General features: G+C 48.8%; 1 protein-coding gene across 5 annotated transcripts in view; it reads right to left on the reverse strand.

Moving 5' to 3' along the window:
* The window catches only part of PTGDS (prostaglandin D2 synthase), a 28,875-nt gene extending 10,339 nt beyond the window's left edge, over positions 1 to 18,536 (reverse strand). Inside the window, exons 1-7 of one of the 5 annotated variants that reach the window (XM_049782586.1) lie at positions 18,345 to 18,535; positions 17,777 to 17,916; positions 17,618 to 17,694; positions 16,985 to 17,101; positions 16,781 to 16,888; positions 16,352 to 16,377; positions 15,686 to 15,825 (exon numbers count right to left, since the gene is read on the reverse strand). In XM_049782586.1, coding sequence (XP_049638543.1) covers positions 16,355 to 16,377; positions 16,781 to 16,888; positions 16,985 to 17,101; positions 17,618 to 17,694; positions 17,777 to 17,916; positions 18,345 to 18,458 — 579 coding nt within the window. In that variant the 5' untranslated portion in view covers positions 18,459 to 18,535 and the 3' untranslated portion in view covers positions 15,686 to 15,825; positions 16,352 to 16,354. Of the gene's footprint in view, positions 1 to 15,685; positions 15,826 to 16,351; positions 16,378 to 16,713; positions 16,889 to 16,984; positions 17,102 to 17,617; positions 17,695 to 17,776; positions 17,917 to 18,344 lie in introns of those variants that run through there. The other 4 variants (XM_049782587.1, XM_049782585.1, XM_049782588.1 and 1 more) reach the window with 4 other exon arrangements.
* Between the last annotated feature and the right edge of the window lie 6,806 nt (positions 18,537 to 25,342).

Below are 25,342 nucleotides of genomic sequence, written 5' to 3' on the forward strand. Positions count from 1 at the left end.
ACAGGTGCAGACTGACTGCCGGGCCAGACCCTGCAGAGGTATAACCCGATTATCAGGCCTACAAGCAGCTTACCCTGCACAGGTACAACCTGATAGCTTGTCTAGGCAGAGGTGCAAACTGATTTCTGGGCCTAGGAGGGGCCTAGACCAGCACAGGCATAGTCTGATTGCAGGACCTAGTATCCTAGCTCGCATAGAGGCAGACTGATGAGGGCCTTGCCTGGAACAGGTGAAGCCTGATTGCTGGTCTAGAAGTGTCCAGGCCATACAGAGGTATAGCCTGATTGCTGGGCCTAGGAGCTGCCTGTCCCTGCAAGAAGTAGATTTATTACCTGGTTTGGGAGTGATTCTGCACAGGTACAGCCTGATTTGTGTGCTAGGAACAGCCTGTTCCCAAACAGGTGTAGCTTGATTGCTAGGTCTAAAAGCAGCCTGGCTAGGAAAGATGCAGCCTGAAGGTCTGGTTGGACACAGGTTTCTTGACAGTCTGACCCAGCTGCCAGCTCTGGCAAAAAATCTTCAATAGCCTCCCCCACAAGCTCTTTTATTTCTCACTCAATCGCCCCCACCTGGAAGATCCAGGTGGGACGACAAGCACAGAACTAATAACATAGAATAATTCTAAGAATACTCTACAATTCCCCCTTTTTAGTAAACAGCAATATTAAACAGTAATAAACAATATTATAAACAATAACAATATATAGTAATATAACAATACAACAACAATAATAATAATATAACAATATAAAACCTACAGACCCAAAGTAACAAAAGCAAAATTTTAATGAAATACAACATTAATTTTATAAGATTAAAAACATTAATTACAATTAATTAAAAATATAGAATCGGGGCCGGGCGGTGGCGCTGGAGGTAAGGTGCCTGCCTTGCCTGCGCTAGCCTAGGACGGACCGTGGTTCGATTCCCCGGCGTCCCATATGGTCCCCCAAGAAGCCAGGAGCAACTTCTGAGTGCATAGCCAGGAGTAACCCCTGAGCGTCACAGGGTGTGGCCCAAAAACCAAAAAAAAAAAAAAATAGAATCAAATATTCTTCAAAGGTTTCCAATCATAAAAAAAAATTACACATACTAACGCTAAAAATTTTTACCATGTCAAAATTTACACTAAAAAGATAAGGAGTGGGGCCGGGTAGGTGGCGCTGGAGGTAAGGTGTCTGCCTTGCAAGCGCTAGCCAAGGAAGGACCTCGGTTCGATCCCCCGGCGTCCCATATGGTCCCCCCAAGCCAGGGGCGATTTCTGAGCGCATAGCCAGGAGTAACCCCTGAGCGTCAAATGGGTGTGGCCCAAAAACCAAAAAAAAAAAAAAAAAAAGATAAGGAGTATAGAACTCCTAAAAGTCCAGCCAAAGACATTTGATGAATCAGGAAAGACAAGTTGCAACTTGATATAGGATACTGCACTGTAATAGTTAACGATGTATTCTTCAGTCGGAATCAGGAGGCTGTATCTGTGGGTGAAAGAGGCGATCTGCATATGTGACGGGATTCCTATAATTAAAATGTTAAGGAGTAGGAAGAAAGAGGGAATGATGAAGAATAATAAATTAAGGGATAAAATGTCAGGAAAAAAGAGCCATATACAAAAAATACAAGACAGATAGACATACCATAAGACTTGCAAATACATACTATACAAAATTATGGGAATAACATTCACTCATAATTACCCAAAATATCTATTAGGCAGAAATCAAAATAGAGCCAAAGAAAAAATTCAACTGAATCAACAAAAAACGCTTTGAAAATACAATAATGGGGGGCCGGGCGGTGGCGCTAGAGGTAAGGTGCCTGCCTTGCCTGTGCTAGCCTTGAACGGACTGCGGTTCGATCCCCCGGTGTCCCATATGGTCCCCCAAGCCAGGAGCAACTTCTGAGCGCATAGTCAGGAGTAACACCTGAGTGTTACCGGGTGTGGCCCAAAAACCAAACCAAACAAAACAAAACAAAAAACAACAACAACAACAAAAAAGAAAATACAATAATGGAAAAACTGTTTAGATAGATATCTTGAAATTCACAATAACAAAAAACTATTTTTTAAAGCAGAATCTAGTAAATCTGAAAGAGTTTCATGTACAATATGACCATGGAATCCAACAATGAAAATATAAAACAGTAAATCTATCGAAATCAGTCATCAATAATGAGCACCGTGAAAAGAGTCAACCCAAAAAGTATGGTTATATCAAAACTATGATATACCTCCATCCTAAAATCTACATTAAGGGCAATAAAACAATGATGTTACAATGAAAAGTCACAAGTTGCCAAATGAATATATCTCAATACACAATCATAAAGCAACATTAACATGATTAAGAATCTTTCTCTCATATAGGTCTTAATCAATAAATATATAACAAAATTTTCTAATTAATAATGACCCAAAACAATACTGAAGTTAAGGCATAAATACATCATGCAAGCAACCACAATGGGGATTCATCATATTCACTCCTATAAGCAATTATACCTAAAAATGACCAATAAAACATTAATAACAATTGACAAAGGAAATGATAATTAAGTATTCATAGTAGATCTCATTCCTCCCCTTTCTCCGCTTGATCCATCGACATAAAAAACTTTTGCTTTGGGAATAGGAGAATCCTGTACAATTGAAAAAATAACAAACTGAGTCTTTTTCAAAATGTCCCAGGTCTTTCCTTTTGGATAATGAGAAGAAATCTCTCCTGTGAAATCTAAGAGGACCCTTTGTAGAGATTCATTAAGAGGCAATATTAACTCAATTTCCTTTTTTAGTATTGGCAGTACTATTATATCTGGATCAAAACCTAATAAAGATATTATTGATCTGAGTCTTGCTTTGATAATCAATTCTGAGATTAGTTACAGGTAAGATATCACAGACTGAGGCTGTTTGTTATGTAAATACACTCATTCCAAAGGACCAGCCTGTTGCATTAAAGCCGCAGTAGGTGTTTCTTTTGTAGGAAAAATTAATAAAAAAATACCTTCTCTCCTGGGATGAATCTTAAGAGAAATGATTTTTGCAGTCTATTCAAGAAAATTCCAATTCATTTTTGGCAGCTTGTGTTAAATTTCTGGGATAATCTAACGTAGGATTACTTTCCAAAGTTTTTTTTTCATTAATGCACATTACATTTTTATACAACAAACTATAAAGGGACATAGTACAATTTCAGTAAAACTCTTCTAATGAAAACCTCAATTAAAATATTCAACAAATTAATTTGTGAATTAGTCAAATCAATGGAAGTCTTTAAAATTCTTTTTTTTGAAACTTTTTTTTCTTTATTTAAACATCTTGATTACATATATGATTGTGATTAGGTTTCAGTCATGTAAAGAACACCCCCTTCACCAGTGCAACATTCCCACCACCAATGTCCCAAATCTCCCTCCATCTCACCCCACCCCCACCTGTACTCTAGACAGGCTTTGCAGTTCCCTCATTCATTCACATGATTATGGTAGTTCTCTGTGTAGTTATTTCTATAACTGCACTCACCACTCTTTGTGGTGAGCTTCATGAAGTGAGCTGGAAGATTGTTTCTTAAAACCATAAATGAGTGAGACTGTTCTGCGTCTCTCTCTCTCCCTCTGACTTATTTCACTCAGCATAATAGATTCCATGTACATCCATGTATAGGAACATTTCCTGACTTCATCTCTCCTAATGGCTAAATAATATTACATTGTGTATATGTATCACAGTTTCTCTAGCCATTCATCTTTTGAAGGGCATCTTGGTTGTTTCCAGAGCCTGGCTATTGTGAATAGTGCTGCAATAAATATAGGTGTGAGGAAGGGGTTTTTGTATTGTGTTCTTGTGTTCTTAGGGTATATCCCTAGGAGTGAAATAGCTGGGTTGAATGGGAGCTTAATTTCCAGATTTTGGAGGAATCTCCATATTGCTTTCCATAGAGGTTGGACTAGACGGCATTCCCGCCAGCAGTGGATAAGAGTTCCTTTCTTTCCACATCCCCGCCAGCACTGATTGTTCTCATTCTTTGTGATGTGCCAATCTCTGTGGTGTGAGGTGGTATCTCATCGTTGTTTTGATTTGCATCTCCCTGATGATTAGTGACAAGGAGCATTTTTTCATGTGCTTTTTGGCCATTTGTATTTCTTTTTTATCAAAGTGTCTGTTCATTTCTTCTCCCCATTTTTTGATGGAATTAGATGTTTTTTTTTCTTGTAAAGTTCTGTCAGTGCCCTGTATATTTTGGATATTAGCCCCTTATCTGATGGATGTCGGGTGAATAGTTACTCCCACACGGTGGGTGACTCTTGTATCCTGGGCACTATTTCTTTTGAGGTGCAGAAGCTTCTCAGTTTAATGTATCTGTTGATCTCTGCTTCCACTTGTTTGGAAAGTGCAGTTTACTCCTTGAAGATGCCTTTAGTCTCAATGTCATGGAGTGTTGTACTGACATGTTGTTCTATATACCTTATGATATCAGGTCTTTAATCCATTTGGATTTTACCTTCGTACATGATGTTAACTGGGGGTCTATGTTCGCTTTTTTGCAAGTGGCTAACCAGTTCTGTCAGCACCATTTGAAGAGGTTTTCCCTGATCCACTTAGGATTTCTTGCTCCTTTGTCAAAAATTAGGTAATTGTATGTCTGGGGGACAGTTTTAAACAGATTAAACAGCTCTGCATTCGAGATTCTTAGCACTGGGCAGAGCCAATTTACGTCACTGCGGGGTCCTGCAAGCCCCCCGGAGGGGCCCGGCCAGCAGGAATCAGTCGAGAGGCTCACGGACAACCGCACCTTTATTTAGCAGGGCTAAAAACACAACCACACCTGTAAAAAATCTAAGAGAGGTTAATAATAATGACCTTTGGCGATCAGACCGTTCAAAGGTGTCTTTATTGGGGTTCAGCATCTCTTATATAGAGAAGGAGAAGGGGGCAGGAAAAAGGTGATGTCAATCATACATTTTGGCGCGAAAGCCAGGAGACAAAGGCAGTAAATCGTCTTCCAGAAGGGAGAGAGAAGCAGTGACAATTTTACAATCACTCCTAAGTCAGCAGCTTTCAAGGAATTGCCCTATGACCCTAAAGTAGGGCTTGTAGCCCACTTTTTTGGAACTCTCAGCAGTTTATGGTGGGCAAGCTTTGTTGCATTTAGCTTTTAACTCAGGAATGTAAGTTAAGGGGAGACTTGGCTCCATGGTATCAGGCAGTGTCTTCCTCCCCTAGGCTGAGAAGTTACTTATTACTTGAAGGTTGCTTTCCTGTTGGTATATGGGCTTATAGCAAACAGCACTTAGCACTGAAAAAATGGCAGGGAGTTTTGCAAAAGTAGCCACTGAGTCAGTCACGGTAGCCAACACGTCACCTAAAAGTTTCTGAAAGTCATTAAGTGTTTTAAGGTTCTGTTTTTTGATGGAAAGTTTTTTGGACGTATTGATGTTCTGTCTAAAATAAAACCCAAGTATTGATACGGTGGCATGGTCTGTATTTTTTCTAAAGCTATTTTCAGTCTGTCGTTTGCAAACAATCACATAAGTGTATAATTTCTGTAAATTTGTTTCATTATTCATTGTAATTAAAATATCATTGGTGTAATGATAAATAATGGCTTGGGGAAATCTTTCACGAGCAGGACTCAAAATTTTGTCCACAAAAAATTGACACATAGTTGGTGAATTTAGCATGCCCTGGGGGAGAACAGTCCATTGAAACCACCTGCAAGGGTGGGTATTATTTATTTATTTATTTATTTATTTATTTATTTATTTATTTATTTGTGTGTGTGTGTGTGTGTGGTTTTTGGGTCATACCCAGCAGTGCTCAGGGGTTTTTCCTGGCTACATGCTCAGAAATTGCTCCTGGCAGGCACAGGGAACCATATGGGACACTGGGATTTGAATCGATGAACTTCTGCATGAAAGGCAAATGCCTTACCTCCATGCTATCTCTTCGGCCCCAAGGGTGGGCATTATTAATAGAAGGAGCTGAGAATGCAAAACGGTGTTTATCATCTGGGTGAATAGGAATATGGTAGAAGCAGTCTTTCAAATCAATTATAATTAGTGGCTATTCCTTAGGGATAACTACAGGTGATGGTAAACCTGTCTGCAATTTTCCCATAGGTACCATAAATAAATTCACAGCTCTCAGATCCATTAACAATCTCCATTTACCAGATTTCTTTTTTATAGTAAATATAGGTGAATTCCATTGAGAAAACGAAGGCTCAATATGTCCTAATTTTAGCTGTTCTTCTACTAATTCTGTCAGCACCTTTAATTTATCAGTTTTAAGGGGCCACTGACCTGTCCAAATTGGTTCGTCAGATTTCCATTTTATTTTTATCAGTGCTGGGGTTTTCTGGCAGTGGCCCCTATGTTGCAATTCAGCCCCTGAAGAGGTTGACTGATGGAGGGATGGAGGATGAGGTCTTTCCCCTCCAGCTCGGAGCACGCGTCTAGAGCCACCCTGTCTAGCCGATGGTTCTGAGGTGAAACAGTGGGTAAACAGCTCGCAGACAGTCAGGCTTGTGTAAATATTAGCTTTATTTGGTGGACAAGACTGAAGTCCAAAGACTCAGCTTCAGTTCCAGCCAAAAACCTCTCGCCTTCCACAGACCCTTGTTTTTATCCCCCAGAATCAGGTACCACCCAATGGTGGGATCAGATACCACCCAATGGTGGAAGCAGAATCAGGTACCATCCTAGGGTGGGGGCAGAATGCCAGGTCACACCCTAGGGTAGGGCACAATCACCGATCAGGGTAGGGTCAGTAAATAATAATCCCCTAAAATATTTACATACACAATAGCCCCTACCAAAAATGTTGGGTTTTTAATTCAGGAGAAGGTTCAGGCTCATCTTGAGCTAATGGAATATGGGAATTCTGCCTTCCATTGTTTATGCAGGTCACGGCCCCACAGGGATGGTGAGAATGGGCCCACATGAGGTCTGATTATAGCCTTTTGGTTTTCTGGGCCATAAAATGCCATGGTTCTTGTGCTTAACAAACAAGAACTCAGGCCTCCCACTCCTTTTAGCGAATATGGAATTTCTTGAAGAGGCCAATTTTCTGGCCATTCTTTTTGTGTGTGTGATTTTTGGGTCACACCCGGCAGTGCTCAGGGGTTATTCCTGGCTCCAGGCTCAGAAATTGCTCCTGGCAGGCATGGGGGACCATATGGGACACCGGGATTTGAACTGATGACCTCCTGCATGAAAGGCAAACGCCTTACCTCCATGCTATCTCTCTGACCCCTTCTGGCCATACTTTATCATACTTTACAGTGACCTGAGCACCTGTGTCTATCATGCCATTGAAGAAGTGCCCTTCTAAATTAAGTTTAATCATTGGATTTTCATCTTTACATTTAGTAATCAGAGCCACTAATGGGTTTTTGGCAGCCCCTAATCTGTGCTTCCAAAACCTCCAGTTCTTATCTTATCTGAAGTCCCAAATTTAACATAAGGTATTATTACTATTTTGGCAATCGTCTCCCCCTTTTTAAAAGTCCAAGTAACCGGCACATTAATAACTACAATAATTTCTCCCTTTGAATCTGAATCAATGACACCTATGGTTACTGATATACCTTTTACATTAAGGGAACTTCTGCCCAAAATCAAACCCATTGTATCTGGGGTGGTGGTGGTCCCACTATGCCTGTGTGTAACATCTAAGGGCATTCTCCTGGGTAAATTGTAATGTCCTCTGGGCAAGTTATATCAGGCCCAGCACTGCCCGCTGTGGCATGTGTTAATTTATTAATTGATATTAATCTTCTTGGGCTGGGCTGGGAAGAATTATGGTTTGATGACTTTGCCCCTGATTTGTAAGGGCCTGGGAATTGGCCCCGTAGGCATTTTCCTGTTTTGTAATTGTAGATCCTGGAGGAGCTGAATTTAACAAGACAACAATTCCTTTTAATATGCCCCTGTTTTCCACAATGGTAACAGGCAAATTGTTTCCTATGGTTTGTGTTAAAAACTCTTCCTATGTTATTATTAGGGGGATTTTCATATCTACAGTTTTTCGCTCAGTGGTGACCCTTATTACATTTTGGGCAGAGACCTGGCTTTCGGGCAACTTTTTGTCCCCTTTGGTAAAGTGGTATGTTTCCTTTAGTAATTGCAAAGGTTTGCACCTGATCTAAATTTGCTAATGAATGGGGCATTTCATAAACATTCCTACATGCATATAAAAATTCATTTAAATCAGCCTTTTCCTGCAATGGGGCCAATACCAATTTGCAAGCCGAATTAGCATTATGATAAGCCAAACATTTTTCTAGAAATTTCCTCCTCATAATTTTTAATTTGTATTTTCAAAGCATCTTTGAGCTTAGCCACAAATTCTACATAAGCCTCCTGGGGACCTTGGATGATTCTTAAAAAGGTTCCCTCACCAGTACTGTTAGTATCAATTCTTTCCCGTGAAGATGATGCAATGTCTTTAATTTTTTTTTTTTTTTTTTGGTTTTTGGGTCACACCCGGCAGTGCTCAGGGGTTATTCCTGGCTCCAGGCTCAGAAATTGCTCCTGGCAGGCACGGGGGATCATATGGGGCGCCGGGATTCGAACCGATGACCTCCTGCATGAAAGGCAAACGCCTTACCTCCATGCTATCTCTCCGGCCCATCTTTAATTATTTTTGAGATTTTCTTTGGTAAAGCTGCTTGTGTCTGTACATATGAATATTGATTTTCTCCCATTAATAATTCATACAAGAGATTAACCCCTGCCACTCATTTTTTTTGTTCCATCCGGACTATATAGTTTGGATTTCACACCCTCTGCATATAACATTTCCCATTCTGTTCGCTGTCTAGATGGCAGGCATATTTCATCAAGTTTTTTAAAGCCATACAGAGTCCAAATTGATTTTCGACACCAAATTCTTAGTATCTCCAAACAATATGGAGAGGTTGCCCCAAAATCTTTGCATGCTTTTTTAAACCGTTCCACATCCTCCATTTCAAGAGGTTAATAAGTTGAAACATATACTGTCTGCAATGGAGTTGAGGCTGGGTTAGCAGAAGTACCCTGCACAGGGCTCTGAGGCCTGAGGTGTGGAGTACTAGAATGTGGTTCATTGTCTGAGTTGGCACTAACATGTGAGTCCATACTGTGAACAGAATCAGGACTCTCTTATGAACTTAGCGCTGGAGGCGGGTCACCAGTGTCACCGTTTTGATTTGGATTGTGAGTATCTAATTTATGTGTCCGGGTTGGTTTTTTTATTGGCAAAAAAATGCCTGTACTCTTGATGCCAGTGTTAGATTTATCAGCCTGTGTCTTAGTCTAAATTTTCATAGAAAAAATTTTTTATTGTCCGGGGCCGGGTAGGTGGCGCTGGAGGTAAGGTGTCTGCCTTGCAAGCGCTAGCCAAGGAAGGACCGCGGTTCGATCCACCGGCGTCCCATATGGTCCCCCCAAGCCAGGGGCGATTTCTGAGCGCATAGCCAGGAGTAACCCCTGAGCGTCAAATGGGTGTGGCCCAAAAACCAAAAAAAAAAAAAAAAAAAAAAAAATTTTTTATTGTCCATACTGGTCATCACTTTACAATTTCCACACTGTCTGTTTCCTAACCACCAGTCAATGTCTATGCATATGATAGTCATAGTAGCCAACACAGAAATTCCATGAACTATGACTAATGGAGATCACTCAAGCGACTAAATATTGGAGTAGAAATTTTCGATTTAAAAAAGAGAAATTTTCGATTGAATTGTAAACAGAAACCATCCAATGACAATGATATTTACTAGTGTCAAACCAAGTGGTTTATATCCAGAATAATGCACTTGAATAATGCCGAACCGATGTATTTAATAACAGATGGCATAGTGAGCGTGAGTATCCATAATAACCAGCCAAGGACCTCCAGAGGCAATTTCCAATAAAACATGTCACAGTTCCAGAGGGTCCAGATTCACCTGTTCCAGGTGCCAAATGTTGGGGGAGGCTGAACCCCTTGCTGGAGGTCTGCGAGTCCAAAAATAACTCCCAGAGAGAAAGATTAAACCCCATTCTTCCTTCCTCCTCCTGGAGGAGACCCCGGCAACAAATTCGCCACAAATAATTGACTTCAGACAAAGAAGTTAGGGGACCAAAGGTTTGGCAAAGAGAGTTTCTTGACAGTCTGATGACAGTTCAATCAGCCATCCGACCCAGCGGTGAGCTCTGGCAAAAAAGCCTCAATAGCCTCCCCCACAAGCTCTTTTATTTCTCACTCAATCGCCCCCACCTGGAGGATCCAGGTGGGACGACAAGCACAGAACTAATAACATAGAATAATTCTAAGAATACTCTACACCCATTCTTGTTTGATTAGGACAGGGGGAACAGTTCCAGTTGTAGAGATCCGCAGGAAATAATCCACACAGTGAAGAGGGCCAAGAATGGGTTCAGGAAATCCAGTGCTCAAGCAAGGAATTCAAACCACCAAGCATTCTGCTCCTATGATGGAGCACAGCTCAGTGGAAGAAGACCAAAGAATGAACCTCTGCCTTCCTTGGACCCTTGCTTTTATTGACAAGAATCAGGTCTCACCCTAGGGTGGAAGCAGAATACCAAGTAAGGAATAATCCAATCACCAGATCACATCTTAGGGTGGAGTACAATGATTGATTAGGGTAGGATCAGTAACCCAACAGGCTATTTCTTTTTTTTTTGTTTGTTTGTTTTTTTGTTTTTTGTTTTTGGGCCACACCCATTTGACGCTCAAGGGTTACTCCTGGCTATGAGCTCAGAAATCGCCCCTGGCTTGGGGGGACCCTATGGGATGCCGGGGGATCGAACCGCGGTCCTTCCTTGGCTAGCGCTTGCAAGGCAGACACCTTACCTCCAGCGCCACCTACCCGGCCCCAGGCTATTTCTTACTCTTTTTTTGGTTTTTGGTTTTTTGTTTTTTGGGGGCACACCCCGTGACGCTCAGGGGTTACTCCTGGCTATGAGCTCAGAAATCGCGCTTGGCTTGAAGGACGATATGGGGCGCCGGGGGATCGAACCTAGGTCTGTCCTAGGCTAGCGCAGGCAAGGCTTACCTCTAGCGCAGCCACGCCGGCTCCACAACAGGCTATTTCTTTTTTGTTTGTTTTTTTTTTTGTTTTTTTTTGTTTGTTTTTTGGTCACACCCAGTGATGCTCCTGGGTTGCTCTTGGCCATGTGCTCAGAAATCACCCCTTGCTTGGGGGACCATAAGGGTCACCAGGGGATTGTGGTCTGTCCTAGGTTAGTGTGTGCAAGGCAGACATTTGCAAGGCAAAACGGCTTGAGCCGTTTATCTATTTGGGGGCTATACCTGGCTGTGCTCTGGGGTTATTCCTGGCTCTGTGCTCAGAAATCACTCCTGGCAGGCTTCCCTGCAATGTCGGGAATCTAACTCAGGTCCATCCCGAGTCAGCTGCATGCAAGGCAAACACCCTACCACTGTGCCATCTCTCTGGCTGGCCCCTGGGCTACTTCTAGACCTGGCAATCAGGATGGCCCTGTGTGAAGCCAGGTCTTTCCTGGCCCAGGAATCAGGCGCGCATATGTAAACACACTCCTAGTCCCAGTGATCACACTGCACCTGTGTCTGGCCACAAATTTTCTCAAAAAGGCAATTTATGGACCAGGATATCAGGCTGCACCTGTGCCCAGCCAGCTTGTCATGCTGCATCTGTAGCCAGCAAGGCTGCTCTTAGACCAGGCAATCAGGCTGCCAGCTTCACCTGTGCCCCGGCATACTGCACTGTCAGGCTTATTTCTCTCTCCTCCCTCCCTCCCTCCCTCCCTCTCTCCTCTCTCTCTCTCCTCTCTCTCTCTCTCTCTCTCTCTCTCTCTCTCTCTCTTTGGGGTTTTTGGGCCACACCCAGCAGTGCTCAGGGGATACTCCTGGCTCCATGCTCAGAAATTGCTCCTGGCAGGCACGGGAGACCATATGGGACGCTGGAATTCGAACAGATGACCTGCATGAAAAGCAAACCATTTGGATACCAGGAACTGAACTCAGGTTTGTCCAGGTTGCCCGCTTGCAAGGCAGATGCCCTACCACTGTGCTATCATTCCAGCCCCCAGGTGCAGTTTCATGTACTACATATAATGGTAGTTTGGTGAAGTTCTGTTTCTAGGGAAAAAATGTTTTTTTTTTTTTTGTTTTGTTTTTTAGGTCATACCTGGCGGTGCTCAGGGGTTACTCCTGGCTCTGCACTCAGGAATTGCTCTTGGCAGGCTCGGGGGACCATATGGTCTGGGAATCTAATCCAGGTCCATTCCTGGTAGGCTGCATGCAAGCCATAAGCCCACCACTGTACTACCACTTTGGCCCCTAGTTTACTGTTTCTTGGAGAAGCTAAAGGTTAAATGCAAGTGAGATGTCCCATTTCAGTGGGAGTTTAGGGCCTCAAAACAAGAGATCCTAGTTTGAGAGGAGAAGGTGCAACCAGAGTTCTTTATGTGGCTTCATACAGTTTCTTTCTTTCCTTTTTTTTTTAATACAGTTTCAAGCACTATATAGAATATTGACTTAGTGAAGTAATGGATAAATATTAATTTAATAAAGTAATGGCTAACTCTAAGAAAAACTACATTTGAAACAAATGCCATTGGTTTCAATGGGAAAATTCTGCCAGGAAAAGAAAGGCCCAAGTGTACAATTATTAAGCAGCTACAATAGTAAGACAGGTGTACTTTCAAGTACCATATTACACATACTAAATAGTAGTTTTCTGAAACTGGAGCTATCCATTTCAAAGAGAAGTGTTCTTGGGGCCAGAGTGATAGCACAGCAGGTTGGCCTTGCATGTAGCCTGCTTGGGTTCGATCCCCAGCATCCCACATGGGTCCAGAGCCTACCAGAAATGAGCACAGAACCAGGAGTAACCTGGTGAAGTTCTGGCTGAATGTTTCTAGGAGAATAGTGACATTTCCCATTGGTTTCAATAGAATTTATTTTCGGGAGGGCCACATTCAGTGATGCTCACAGGTTAATCCTGGCTTTGTGTTCAGGGGCCATTCCTAGTGGTGCTCAGGAGATAATCTGGGATGCTGGGATAGAACCTGGGTCAGCTGCATACAAGGCAAATGCCCTGCCACTGTACCATCTGGCCTCTCCAGGGGATATTTCACTGCGAATAAAAAGCCCAAATTTAAAACCAAAAGCTGCTCTAAAAGTGCACTTCACAGCACAGGTATCGTTTCAAAAAAATACATATACACCAGTTTGGGAAGGAATCGGTAACCATTTCTAATATAAAACTGGGTTCTTCAAAAAGGGCCTTTGGTTTTCCTTTGGTTTGAAAAGAACTTTTGGCCTCGAAATACATGATGCCGAGAAGTGAACCCAGTCCTGGGTCGGATGCATGCAAGGTAAAGGCCCTACCGCTGTGCTAATATATTGGTTTTTGGGTCACACCCGGCAGCGCTCAGGGGTTACTCCTGGCTCTATGCTCAGAAATTGCTCCAGGCAGGCTCAGGGGACCATGTGGGATGCTGGGATTCGAGTCACCATCCTTCTGCATGCAAGGCAAACACCTTATCTCCGTGCTATCTCTCCGGCCCCTGTTCTTCACTTTAAATATTCTATTTGTTTTCTTTTTTTTTAAATTCAAAATAAGATATGTGCACAGGGGGCATCCCCGAGTCTGCCAGGAGTGATTTTGAGCCCAAAGTCAGGAGTAACCCATGAGCACTGCTGAGTGTGGCCTCCAAGCCCCCACCAAAAGTTTGAGGACCCTCGCTCTAGCCCCTCTAGGGGCTCAGCTCCCCACCCACTACTCACCTGTCTTGGGCAGCATGGCTCCCTGACTGGGGTTGAGGCCCACTTGGGGTACCAGCTGCTGCATCTTCTGGGCGCCTTCTGGAAACATCTCTGGGGCTCGTCCTGAGGGTAAAGAGGGCCAGTGAGAATGGAGGGTGGGGCAAGGTTCTCCAGCCCAGGCCATAGACCCCCCAAAGTGTCAGGGAGCCGGGGCATCATGGGGTGGGTCACGTGGGCCACACTCAGGAAGGCCTAGAGGGGCCAGGAGCAAGCTCTTGCACCCACACCCACCATACAGCTGCAGCCACACGGTGTTGGTGTTGCATCACCGCGTAGTGCTTGTAGTCGGTGGCCGCCACCCTGATGTCCACCTGGGCCATGGTTGAGGGGGGCAAGAGAGCTGAGAGCCTACCCTGGCACCATCAAGGCACCCCCAGATGTCCCACCCTGAGCAACAGGTCAGTGGCTCAGCCCCTTTGGTCTCACCCATGTCGCTGAACTGCCCATCCACGGCACCCTTGGCATAGGTCGTGTCTACCTTCTGGCACCCGCCATCTAGCCTGTGGAGGAACCAAAGCACCTGAGGGTGCCCTGCCTTGCCCACACTGAGGCAGCTGCCCACCCTAGGCCAGGCCTGTTGGTCTCCTGCCAAGCCACACTTGGAGCAGGGCTACTCAAGGCTTCCTGGAGCTGGGCTGATAGGGTGTGAGGGGTGCCACTGAAAGTGGGACATGTGAGATTGGTCACTCACATGGGGTAGCCCAGCTTGAGCCCCAGGTCACCATTGGCCGCAGGGGTGACCGAGACCATGGGCATCTTCATGTTGTCCTTGGTGTCCTGGAAATCCTGGTCATCAGACACAAGCCCCACGATGTACCAGGTACCCTGGAACTGCAGAGTGGCAGGAAAGGCTGAAGGAGGTCCCAGACCCACACCCGGGCCACACACACTGTTATCTTGGCGCTCACGGGTATGGCCCAGAATCTTCTCCCAGTACCTTCTCCCAGAAAATGAGGCAGTCAGGGTCTTCCTCCTGTCCTCCAGCTTCAGCGAGGCTAGCCCGGACCTCACTGACCAGACTGCCCAGACCTTGCAGCTGGGAGGAGCAGAGCCAGTCCTGGGCCCTGCGAACATACCTGGCTGGCATCAAAGTTGGCCTGAATGGGAACCTCTGCCTGGCCCATGGTGGCCTTGAACAGGCCCAGGATGGCACTGATGAACTGGGCCTGCAGCATTGTGGTGCTGGAGATGGTTCTGGTGAACTGGGCTGGGATGTTCAGGCCTTTATGCCCCGGTCAGGCTGGGCCTGTGCCCAATGCGTGACAGGCCCCGGACAGAGTTGTGCCCCACAGTGTCCACCCACCTTTCAGCCCACCGGCAGGGCCTGTCTGGGGTTCCACTGGGCTGCCAGGGCCCCTCCTCTCAGAAGGTGCCAGACCCCTTCTCACCCTGGAGCCTGACATCCGGGAGCCTGACACCACCTGGTGCCCAGCTGAGGGGCCAGGCGGCAGGGACTGGGCCCTGTGGGGCCGATGGGGGTGGACAGGGCTATGTGCCAAGACCCAGCAGGTCCCACTCACTCCAGCATCTGTCTTGGGGCCCAGGACACTGGGCCAGTTTCCCTTTGTCCCCTGAAGCCCTCTTTGTCCAGGACTGCATAATCCTGGCCATCAGGGCAGACACCAAGATCCGGGTCTGCCCCTCCTGGAGGAGTGACTGCAGCAGGGGCCAGACTGACCCAAACCTGCCCTATTGGTGCCAAGGCACAGGAGCAAGGTTGGGGAAAGTGGTGGGAGAAATGCCTTGCGGCTGGAGTGTCCCGTACCCTGGGAATGTCACCGTGGGGTCCAGCTGCTGGGGGTCAGGAGGGACAGTGAGGACCATGAGCAGGAACCAGGAAAGTGACTGATAAGTGCCCGAAGGGACAATGAGGACCAATGTCAGGAGACAAAAGATGATTATTCCAGCTTTATTGGGGTGCACAAAGCAGGGTGAAGCATGGGTGGGATGGGGCAGAGGCTGAGCAGCTAGAGCGAGGGGTTGCTGGCCAACAGGCACAGAGCAGGATAGCCGATCCGGAGAGCTGGGATCTCCTGGCCAAGAAAAAATGGGCTGTTGGCCAGGTGGGGGCCACAGTGCTCCCCACCCCTCACCGAGCCCTGGGAAGATTCCGCTCAGCTCTGGTACCTACTCCCAAGGTCACATAGCTTCACCATGTCTCTTTCCTTTCTTCCACTGAGCATCATCTTCTTGACCTCTGCGGTCCCCATCCACCTCTCCACCAGCCCCTCTGCAGCGCCCTCCCTCTGGCTTCAAGTTCCTCCTCTGCCCGGTTTAAGACTAGGCTGAGTACTTGGCAGTGACAGGCCTTGTTCTGGCACTGCATCTTTAGTCCCGCATACCAAAGAGACTAGAGGCGCTGTGCTGTGCCCGGGCAGCCTCACCCAACACGTGGACTATATATTTTATATTTTAGTCAACAGTTCTGTCTGCAGTTCCAGCTCCTAGAGGCCCCACAGAGCAGCCCAGCCTGTGAGAGTTGGGGTTCAGTGAGGGCTGTGCCCGCTGTGGCCCCAGGGTGTGAGGGTTTGCAGGGTAGATGGAGCCCTCCTCACTCACCTATCACTGGTCATCAATGCATTTATCTGCCAAGAGAAAGATCCAGGAGGCCCTCAGCTCCCCAGCAGAGGAAGTAACTCCTGGGTAGTTACTCCTGGGGAGTAAGCCCTGGGGAGCTTATCTGAGTTATCTGGGGGAGTCCTCAGACCAAAGCCTCCTGCCCATTCCACCCTCCTTGGCCTGCCCACTCATCTCCTGAGGCCCCCCCAGGCTGAGGACCCCTGTGTCTTTAGAGCTGGCCCAAGCCAGGCACAAGGGTGCTTGGGACATCAGGGAGGGGACATTCTTGTGCCAAGGCCTGGGTGGAGGACAGGTCGTGTGGGCGGAGTAGGCAGTGTGGCCACAGGAAGCCACCCCAGAACTCCCGACCTGGGCCTGAGTCTTGGACAGCTAATCTGCTGAGGCCCCACCCACAGATTAGGACCTCACCGGCTTTGTGCAGGAACACAATGGCTTCATCTGTGAAGCCCTGGGAGTGGGCAAAGCTGCGGAACTTCTCATTCAGTTCCCTCTCGGCCACCGGGTTCTGTGAGCGAGCTGGGGCAGAACGAGGAGGATCAGGGCTTGGGGCCATATGCTGCCTTCCCCCAACTGCCTCTGGGGCAACTCAGGACTCCACGATGGGGCACATACTGTAGAGCGTGGCCATGAACAGCTCCTTGCCTGGGACGTTAGTGCTTTGTGTGATGAACATGGCGTACCGGTCATAGTCGGTTTCCACCACCAGCACGTCATGGTTGCTGCCCCACTCTGTAACACAGAGATGAAGGCTGAAGGGCCCAGCCGCAGGCCTCCCCTTCCCCTGAACTTTCCTTCATCCTTTGGTCAGTCTGTGCCTTCCTAGGTCTGTGCTGGGGTAGGCAGGCAGGCAGGCAGTGGGTCACCCAGGAAATACCCACACTGCAAATAATGAAGGTTCAGGAAGACTGGGGGTGGGGCACAAGAAGCCTAGAGCAGAGAAGGGGGAGGCTGAGCGAGGGCTCGGGGGAGAGCCTGGCTGCAGAGAAAGAACCCTGTGCACCCTGAGTGTAGGCAGGTTGGCCACTTGGGTTGTTTTGTTTTTGTGTTTGTGTTCGTTTTGGACCACACTCTGCACATTGCTCAGGGCTTAGTTCTGGCTCTGCATTCATGGGTCACTCCTGGTTGGGCTCCTTGGACTAGAGGGAGGCAGCTGGGGATCGAACCCAGGTCAGCAAGGTGCAAAGCAAAAGCACAAGCCCCTGTGCTGTGGCTCCTGCCTCATGGCGTGGGATCGAGTCCACTCACTAGGTTTGTAGTATCTGTAGTGGCCGGGGGTCCCAGTGGGTTCCAGCAGCAGGTTCCAGACATGGCACTGGGTGTTCCTGTAGGTAGGTCATGCAGGGCAGGGGTCTCAGGACTGCCAGGTGGGAGCCCCCAGCCCTGAAGCCTGTCCCACCGCCCCACCTGAAGTAGGTGACAGTCAAGTTGAGGGCACCGTCCTCAGCGGCGGTCACCACCGACTTGCACATGGACAGCTTTGCCTTCTTCTCCTGGAACCAGGTCGCGTTGGAGGCCAGACCCTTGGTGAACCAGCGTCCCAGGAACTGCAGAACCAATGCCACGAATAACCTTCTGAGGTGCCCTGGACCTACCCAGGACTGTGAACTTGGCAGTTCTGGCCCTACGCACTTGGAGACTGGCCCCTTCCATAGAGCTCTGCCTATGCCCCTCCGAGACCCACACCCACTGCTGCACCCCTTACCCAGCTAGACCCCCACCTTAGTGAGGCCGCACTGGGCACCACACCACTTCACTGATGCACTGGCATCACTGGCCTTAGGTGGCTGCAGAGAGTGCTTAAGGGGAATCCATGGTGGGTGAACAACATCCCAGCCCCACAACCTCGTACACGAACAGTATCCTGGAGACCCGGTGTCTGACTGCACACACAGGGAAGGCCCCTGCTGCTGGATCTCATCCCCTTCCCAGGCAGAGAGCCCTGCCCCCTCGGGCAGGCAGGAGAGCCCCTCACCTGGTCCTGTTTGAAGTTGGGCTGCACAGACACCTCGCTCAGTGCAGGAGTCTGCAGCCCGGCCAGCAGGGTCAGCAGGGCCAGAGCCATCCACGGACCGTTCCCAGCCGCCATTCTCTACTGAAAAGCAGATGACCAGGGCCTGGTGCCAGCCTCGGGCAGAGTGGAGGCAGCTAGAGAAATGAGCACAGCCCTGGGGGGAGACCCCTATTTATGGGCCTGCCTTGGCCTCGTGCCGGCCCTTGGGCTGGCCAGCACCTCGTGATGCTCTGTGGGAGGACAATGCCCAGGGCCCAGCTGCAGCCTCACCCCCACCCCCTGCGGGCAGCTTATGTAACAGGCCCTGACCCCTGGGGGCCTCCCCTCACTGACGGGGGATGGGGCTGGTCATGCAGAGGCTTCCGTGGTGGCAGCTCCCCGTTCCCCAGACCCACCAGCTAGGATGGGTCCTGGGCTCCGCACTTCCTCTGGCTCCTGTCCGTTTGGCCATGACCCTTCCTCAGACCCCTCCAAGGAGTCAAATGCAAAGGCCCACTGGTCCCTAGAGAGGCCCAGGCTGGAGAGACATGGGCCAAGGTAAAGAAACTAAATCTGCTTGTCCTGGAGCACAGGATCAGGCCAGCTGGGCGGGCAGCCTCCCACAGCAGCCAGGGCATGGGGTCCCTCCCTTGGTGTTGGTCACTGCTGGCGTGGTTCAGGTACCCTGCTGCTCCAGCTGAGCCCCAGGGCCTGCACGGACTCCCCTGCTCATAGTTATAGCTGCCGGTCCCAGTAAAGGTGGATCTGGTGCTCCCAGACCACTGCTACCCAGAAGCCAGCCTGGATTCACACACTGCCCCAGAGATCCAGGGCCCTGTCTCCTGTGGCAAGTGTTCATGAGAGACCACTGAAGGCCCTGGGCACTTAGGGGCAGGGGGTACAGGAGCAGGTGACCTCTCACCTGATCCCTGACAGAAGGCCCTGTCCAGGCCCAGCCTCCTCTGCCTGGAAGTCTTATTTGGCAGCCCTGGCCTCTGGCTGCCAAGGGCCCCCCCCAAAGGTTGCTCAGAACTGGCCAGGGTTGTGGGGCCAGAGCTATAGGACAGTGGGGAGGGCATTCGCTTTGCACACAGCTGACCCGAGTTTGATCCCAGGCAGATATGGGATATTATGGGAATAAGGTCCCCTGAACCGATCAGGAATGATTCCTGAGTGCAAAGCCAAGAATCAGCCCTGAGCACCACTTGATTTGGCCCCAAGACCAAAAGAGACCAAGAGGATTCTTGGGGTTCGCTGCCCCCTGCTGGTGAGGAAGAAAGATGAATCCCAGATCCTGGAGGCATTGATCCTGCCTCTATCCCCACATGACCCAGACCCCAATCCACAGGGGGGGCCAATGAGGTGGAGTTAGCCACCTCCCCATCCCTGAAGCACCCCCCCCTTTTAGGTCGAAGATGGGATGGCCGTCCCTGCAGAGGCCCTGAGAGGCCACTCTTGTGCTCCTCCTTCCCAAAGTCTTCACTTCTCCCCTAGAACCCATGGAAGCCTGAGTTTCCCCCATCAGCTCCCTTGCAGGAGCTGTCAGGCAGCAGGTATGGGGCAGCCAAGCTTGAGGAAGCGCAGGACTGGGGACCTGTGCCCAGCTTGCACTGCCCCTGGACTGCCTCTGGCTGCAGCCCAGCCCAGGAACAGACATGGGATGCCTGTTTACCCTTCACTGCAGAGAAGCACAGGGGATTTGAGCTTAATCTCCAGCACTCCCATAGTTCCCTGAGCATGAGCACAGAGCCAGGAGTCGGTCACCTCTGAGCACCACTGGTGTGGCCCCAAAATCTAAAAGTAAAATGTCCCATTTCGGCTGCATTTGCACCCCCAAGTTGCAGACTGTCGCTTCTCAGTGGCCACTAAGGCTCACACAGCCAAGACAACACCTCCCAGGAGGCTGAGGAAGACCCACTTGGGTAGTGCCCCAGGGCAACTGCTCTCTGCAGGTTGTTTCTCAGGAACAGGGCATTCTTGCACCCCTGCACCTGTGGGTGTGGGCACCAAAGGCTCAGATAAATGGGCACAAAAGGCTCAGAATAAAGGGGGAAGGATGAAGCAGGCCTTGAGCTGTTCTAGAACTGCTGACCTGGCATTGGGAGCAGGGCCCAAGGCTGGCAGATGAGCCCAGTGCTGGGTGATGTTCCCAGGTCTGGGTAAAGGGCCCTGGGCTGGTGGAAGGGCCCTAGGCTCCAAGACTGCCCTGCACAGGTTCAGCCAGATTGTGGGGCCTAGATGCAGCCTGGATCTGCTCTGTGAAAGCTGATTGCTGAGGGCCAGAGTGAGGGTGCGGTGGTAGGGCATTTGCCTGGCAGGCAGCCAACCCGGAACAGACCCAGATTCGATCTTTAGCATCCCATGTGGTCCCCCGAGCCTGCCAGGAGAGATTTCTGAGCGAAGAGTCAGGAGTAACTACTGAGCTCTGCCAAGTGTGGCCCCAAAACAAAACAAAACAAAACAACCAAAACTTTAAATCTAGATGAAATATTAAAAAAAAAGGAAAAAGAAACCTGATTGCTAGTTCTAGGAAGGGTCTGGCTTCACATAGTGCAGCCTGGTTGTCAGCCTTGGTGTGGTCTGACCCTGTAGAAATGCAGCCTGATAGTGGGCCTAGAAGTAGTCTGGCCTAGCCCAGATATATCCTGATGGCATGGCTTGATACAGGTGCTACCTGATTGCCAGGCCTAAATGCAGCCTGGGCCCAAACAGGTATAGCCTAATTTCAGGATCTAAGAGCTGCCTGCCTAGAACAGGTGTAGTCTGATTGCAGCCTAGGAGTGACCTGATACATAGGGACAGTCTGATAGCCTGGCCTGGCACAGGTACAACCTGATTACTGGTCCTAGAAGAGCCCTGGCCTCACATGGTAAAGCCTGATTGTCAAGCCTAGAAAGGGCTTGGCTCCACACAGGTGAGTTCTGATGCTGGACTCAGAAGCCACCCGGCCCCACACAGGTGCAGCTTGATTGCCGGGCTTCAGCGTGGCCTGGATTTACACAGATGCAGCCTGAGTGCAGGTCTAGGAAGTGCCTGACCCTGCACGGGTGCAGTCTGATTACCTGGCCTATAAGTGGGTTGTCCTTGAAAATGTGTGACCTGATTGACAGGCCTCAGAGTTGCCGTAAAATAGAAATTCAAGAGTGGTGAGATTACCCCAAACATCGTGTTTCTAACCTTGTAGGCAGACAGGTCTGATGAAGCAGGATAGCGGAGAAATAATACACCAAGCAGTCAGGAAAGAGTCATCAGAGTCAGTCTGCTTTTCGTGTTATGGCCTCTCTGCTTTGTGCTCTCTCTGCCCCAGCCAAAAGCCAGAATTGTCCCTTTCTTTATTTAAACTAATTCCGAACACCAGGAAGGAGAAAAAAAAAAAAAAAACAACTCTCCGGTGGACTTTTACATATCGAAGGAAGAGGTTTAGGGAAAGAGGAAGCTGGGGGAACACCTTTGTTTAAGGTAGAATGCTTGATATCTTACAAGGTACCTGGTACATGTTACAGGTGTAGCCTGATTGCTAGGTCTATGATCTGCCAGGCCAGGAACTGGTATAGACTGACTGCCGAATACAGGTGTAGCCTGGCTGGATACGTGCAGCCTGATTGCTGGGCCTGGCCCCACACACGTGCAATCTGATTATGGGCCTAGGAGTGACTTGGGTCTGCACGGTGTGAAATGATTACCAGGCCTAGGAGCAGGTTGGCCACACACAGGTGCAGCCTAATTGCTTGGTCTGGAGTGGCCTGCTGGGAATAGGTGCATGGTCTAGCACAGGTGCAACCTTATTGTCGGACCTAGGAGTGGCCTGGCCCTACACATGTGTAGCCTGACTGCCTGGCCTTAGTGTCCAGGCCCAGCACAGGTGCATCCTGACTGTTCGGAGTAGGAGTACCCTAGCCCAGCACAAGTGCAACCTGGCTACTGGGCAAGGACATGCCTGGCCAGGCACAGATGTTGTCTGATTACCAGGCTGAGGAGTAGGCTGGCCACACAAGGGACAGCCAGATTGCTGGCCTTAGAAGGGTTCTGATTGTGAACAGATGCAGTCAGATTGACAGGTTTAGCCTGGGCCAGCAAATGTGTTGCCTGGTTGTCAGCCCTGGGAGCAAATGGCCTGCAGGAGTGCTGATTTCTGGGCTTAGGAGCAATTTAGCCCTTTACAAAATTGACTTGGTTGCAGGCCTAGGAGGGGCCCGAGTGCACACAGGTGCAGACTGACTGCCGGGCCAGACCCTGCAGAGGTATAACCTGATTATCAGGCCTACAAGCAGCTTACCCTGCACAGGTACAACCTGATAGCTTGTCTAGGCAGAGGTGCAAACTGATTTCTGGGCCTAGACCAGCACAGGCATAGTCTGATTGCAGGACCTAGTATCCTAGCTCGCATAGAGGCAGACTGATGAGGGCCTTGCCTGGAACAGGTGAAGCCTGATTGCTGGTCTAGAAGTGTCCAGGCCATACAGAGGTATAGCTTGATTGCTGGGCCTAGGAGCTGCCTGTCCCTGCAAGAAGTAGATTTATTACCTGGTTTGGGAGTGATTCTGCACAGGTACAGCCTGATTTGTGTGCTAGGAACAGCCTGTTCCCAAACAGGTGTAGCTTGATTGCTAGGTCTAAAAGCAGCCTGGCTAGGAAAGATGCAGCCTGAAGGTCTGGTTGGACACAGGTTCAGCCTAATTGCCAGGCCTAGGAGCAGATTGGCACTGCACACATGTAGCCTGCTTGTCTGGCCTTGGAGGGCCCTGGCCCTGCACAGGTGCATCCTCATTGTTGGGCCTAGGAGCACCCTTCCCCTGATCAGGAGTAGCCTGCTCTCCAAGTTTAGGAGCAACCGAGCCAGTAACAAGTGCAGCCTGATGGGCCAGCAGGAAACGGGTACAGCCAGATTCTGTTTCTGATTGTATTACATGTGGTTCCATGCCGGGCATGGAAGTGGCAGAGGCATAGCCTGATTGCTGGGCCTAAAAGGCTTCTAGGAGTCTGCCCCACACATGTGAGGGTTGACTGCCAGATGTAGGAGTGGCTTGGTCTCTTATTGGTGTTACTAATATCTGGGCCATAAGCAGTTTGCCCTGCACAGGTGAGGTCTGTTTGTAGGACCTAGGTGAGGCCTGATTGCCAGGTCTAGGAGCAGCCTGGCTGGGAACAGATTTAGACTGATTGTGGGAATTTTGAGAGGCCTGGCCACATACAGCCAAGCCCCATGCAGGTATAACATCACAGCCAAGCCTTGGAGGAGCCTGACCTGCAAGGGTGCAGCCTTTTCTGGGCCTAGGACTGGCTTGACCCAAAAGAGTTGTGGTCTGGTTACCTGGTCTAGGAGTATCTTGCCCACACACACATACACACAGGTGCAGACTGTATGCTGGGGCTTAGGAGCTGCCTGGTCATTCACAAGTGCAGCAGACCATCTGGTCGGACACAAGTGCAATCTGATGGCATCATGGGAGCATCCTGGACACATACAGGTGATTACCTGATTACTAGGCTAGGAGTAGACTGCCCAGTACTGGTATAGCCTGATTGCCGGGCCTAGTAGTGTCCAATAGGTGTGGCCCAATGGCCTTTCTGGGAACAGATGAAGCCTGATTGTAGAAGTGGCCAGGCTCTGCAGAGGAGTAGCCTGATTGCACCTGTTCAGGAAAGGCTACTGAAGAGTCACATTCTCTAGATTGGTTGAGATTTGATTCCCATTGAGCTCCCATACAGGAAAGGCAGTTCCCATTCCCGTTTGATTAGGACAGGGGAAACAGTTCCAATTGTAGAGAGCCACAGGAAATAATCCACACAGTGAAGAGGGACAAGAATGGGTTCAGGAAATCCAGTGCTCAAGCAAAGTATTCAAACCACCAAGGATTCTGCTCCTATGATGGAGCACAGATCAGTGGAAGAAGACCAAAGAATGAGCCTCTGCTTTCCTCGAACCCTTGCTTTTATTGACAAGAACCAGGTCTCACCCTAGGGTGGGAGCAGAATACCAAGTAACGAATAATCCAATATACTATCACCAGGTCACACCTTAGGGTGGAGTACAAAGATGGATTAAGGTAGGATTAGTAACCCAACAGGCTACTTCAATTTTTTTTGGGGGGGAGGGAGTTTCGGTCACACCCAGTGATGCTCCGGAATACTCCTGGCCATGTGCTCAGAAATCGCCCCTGGGCTTGGGGGATCATATAGGTCACCAGGGGATTGAACCGTGGTCCGTCCTAGGCTAGTGTGTGCAAGGCAGACATTTGCAAGGCAAAAGGCTTGAGCCATTTGTCTGTTTTGGGGTTATACCTGGCTGTGCTCTGGGGTTATTCCTGGCTCTGTGCTCAGAAATCGCTCCTGGCAGGCTTGGAGGACCATATGCGACGCCGGGAATCTAACTCAGGTCCATCCTGAGTCAGCTGCATGCAAGGCAAACACCCAACCGCTGTGCCATCTCTCTGGCCCCTGGGCTACTTCTAGACTGGCAATCAGATGGCCCTGTGTGGAGCCAGGTCTTTCCTGGCCCAGCAATCAGGCTGCACATATGTGGAACCACTCCTAGTCCCAGCCTGTGTCTGGCCATACATTTTTCTCAAACAGGCAACTTATGGACCAGGACATCACGCTACACCTGTGTCCAGCCAGCTTGTCACACTTCATCTGTAGCCAGCAAGGCTGCTCCTAGACCTGGCAATCAGGCTGCCAGCTTTACCCCGGCATAATACTGCACTGTCAGGCTTATCTCAACACAAGTGTAGTTTCTAGTACTTCACAGAACTCTAGTGTTGTTAAAGTTCTAGGTGAATATATATATATATCGGGCTTTTTTACTTCCTAAGGCCAAGTCAAAACATAGCATCTTCAAGACAATGCTCTTCTCTCCCTGCCTTTGAGCATAACAGCAGATGATTTCTGTTTCAGGGACTCTCCCTGTCACTTTGAATACCTGCTTACAAACAGGTTTGGTCAGTGTAGAATTAGGCTATTTTACTAGGTATAATTCTGTA

This window comes from Suncus etruscus, chromosome 10, assembly GCF_024139225.1.
Source record: "Suncus etruscus isolate mSunEtr1 chromosome 10, mSunEtr1.pri.cur, whole genome shotgun sequence".
Classification (NCBI taxonomy): domain Eukaryota; kingdom Metazoa; phylum Chordata; class Mammalia; order Eulipotyphla; family Soricidae; genus Suncus; species Suncus etruscus.